This window comes from Bidens hawaiensis, unplaced genomic scaffold, assembly GCF_021521415.1.
Source record: "Bidens hawaiensis isolate Kalapana, Puna unplaced genomic scaffold, B.hawaiensis_p1.1 tig00018754_1, whole genome shotgun sequence".
NCBI classification, from domain to species: Eukaryota; Viridiplantae; Streptophyta; class Magnoliopsida; order Asterales; family Asteraceae; genus Bidens; species Bidens hawaiensis.
The window spans coordinates 79511-81551 of NW_027492845.1; the positions used below are offsets into that span (position 1 = coordinate 79511).

Below are 2041 nucleotides of genomic sequence, written 5' to 3' on the forward strand. Positions count from 1 at the left end.
TTTGGGGTACTATAATATTATTAGGCAAGGTGAGACCGGGAGGTGATCCAAACCTTTAGAAAATAAGCTTCACATGTCATTAGAGTTCTAGAGTGTCGTTGGTGAGGCCGGGAGGTGATATAGTGTATTTTAGTGGTCTCTAGTGTCATATTTTTTAAGGTATTGTTTTTCAACCAAGTCAAGTTCATTAACTATTAATTTTAACTAGTAGGATTCCATTACCCAGGTAGTCGTTTATCGCATATTAGTTAAACCCAATTTATATAAAGTTTCGTTTTTAGTTTAATTTTTAGTTTTAGAGCAAGTATTATTTAGTTTATATTTAATAATAAAAAAACACAAAAAATTAATTTAATCTATATATTTAAGTTATTGGTCAGAGTCTAGTTTAGGTGTCGCCAGTGTCCTTTGGGTTCGATATCCGGACTTCATTAGGCTTTACTACAGTCGATAGGTACACTTGCTTGTTTAGTGGTCTAGTATTAGGAGAGTCCAGATTTATAAATTGAAAACTAGAGTGTCTAGGTTAGGTTAGGTTTTTAATAGACCGTTTTGCACATCAATTTTTTGGCGCCGTTGCAGGGGATACTTAGGCGATAGCGAAAGTAGCTTTGATTGAACTTAATTGATTAGTTGGTCTTTTTGTGTCTTGATTTGTGGTGTGTCTTGTGAGTCAGTGTCTTAGATTAAGCGTGTCTAGTCGTATTTAGGATAATTTAGTTTGTGTTTTATTTTATCGAGTCTAGTTAATATGTTTAATAGATCGAGTCAGTTTAGGATAATTTTATATCGAAGATGTTGGAAAGAGATGATGTTGGAAAGAGTCGAACAACTGGAACGTGAAAAATTCCAAAAGATTAAGGAATTGGAAGTTAGGATTGATAAGTTGATCGAAAGAGAAAGACTCCGTAAGATAGAGGAAATCGAAGCTAGGTTAGACGAGGTAAGTGCTAGAATTCAATATGAGAGTTTTTCTTACAAGGAGCAGGAAGCCGTCTATGAAACAGATGATGAATGCTGGAATAATGATGATGAGGGCTTGATAGAAGAGATGGAGTTGGAGCTACCTGATTACACGGATCTGAGCGAAGATGCCGTTGTGGAGCCACTTGAACAGATGGAAGATGAAGAAGAGGAGGAGCATGCACCATCTTGGGAAGATAAGTTTGGTGATGAGTTAGTGGGTTTACCAGATTTTGAAAAACATGAAGAATTTGACCCTGTTGGTGATCTTATCTATTTAGAAACACTAATCATGGGGAAGCCAACAATGGAGATCAAGTGTTCACCAAACGAAAAAGAAGAGGAAGTGGTAAAGGAGAAGGATCAAAATATGGTGGTACTTGAGTCGCCACGTCGTAGGAATGTTAGGATGTCTGTGGAGGAAATAGGTAGTGGACCGCCACCAAAATCGACAAAACCATAGAAGAGGAAGCGGAAGTGCTTGGATCAACACGTTTTGAGGGTTCAAAAATGGTACATTAAGAGTTATACGACAACACTAAAATGCGCAAATAACCATTTTTCTCATTATATGCCACGTATTAGGTTTGGTCCGGGTAAGTTTAAGTGTTGGTGGTCTGACCCGTTTGAATGTTTTAAAATGCTTTAGTTTCACTATGTGCTATTTGTTTAAATCTGTTGGACGGGTGGAATTAAACGGGTTAGACCGGGGTTGGATAAAAGAAAAGCCTCCTGATTGAAATGTCGGGAGAGAGTCTGGCTGAAGACTCTTATGTAAACTTAGCGCTTCCCGGGAGGCAACCCGGTAGTATGTTTTGGTTTACTTTTATTTTTTTGGGTTTCTTGCTTTCTTGTGCTGGCTGTTTCTTGGTTTTCTTTCAGGTTGATTCAGAGATGCTATTGTATGATTGATGACACATGGTTTGATTCAAGTGTGGGGAGACTATTTGCTTATAGACTGTCGCTTTCGTTCGTAAGTGACTATTTGCTTTTATAATTTGCACATCAAGTATGATCATACGCCAGTCGTTAGCCTTGTGCTTCTCGATATCTCAGTTATACTTGCTCATTTGGTTAA

The 2041-nt window shown here is 37.6% G+C and overlaps 1 protein-coding gene across 1 annotated transcript; it reads left to right on the plus strand.

The window, feature by feature from the left end:
- The first annotated feature begins 408 nt into the window (after window positions 1-408).
- Window positions 409-1823, plus strand: LOC143556923 (uncharacterized). The gene is made up of 2 exons (XM_077046133.1): window positions 409-644; window positions 678-1823. Exon 2 carries the CDS (start codon window positions 752-754, stop codon window positions 1424-1426), a length of 675 nt encoding a protein of 224 aa, XP_076902248.1. The 5' UTR covers window positions 409-644; window positions 678-751; the 3' UTR covers window positions 1427-1823.
- The last annotated feature ends 218 nt before the right edge of the window (window positions 1824-2041 follow it).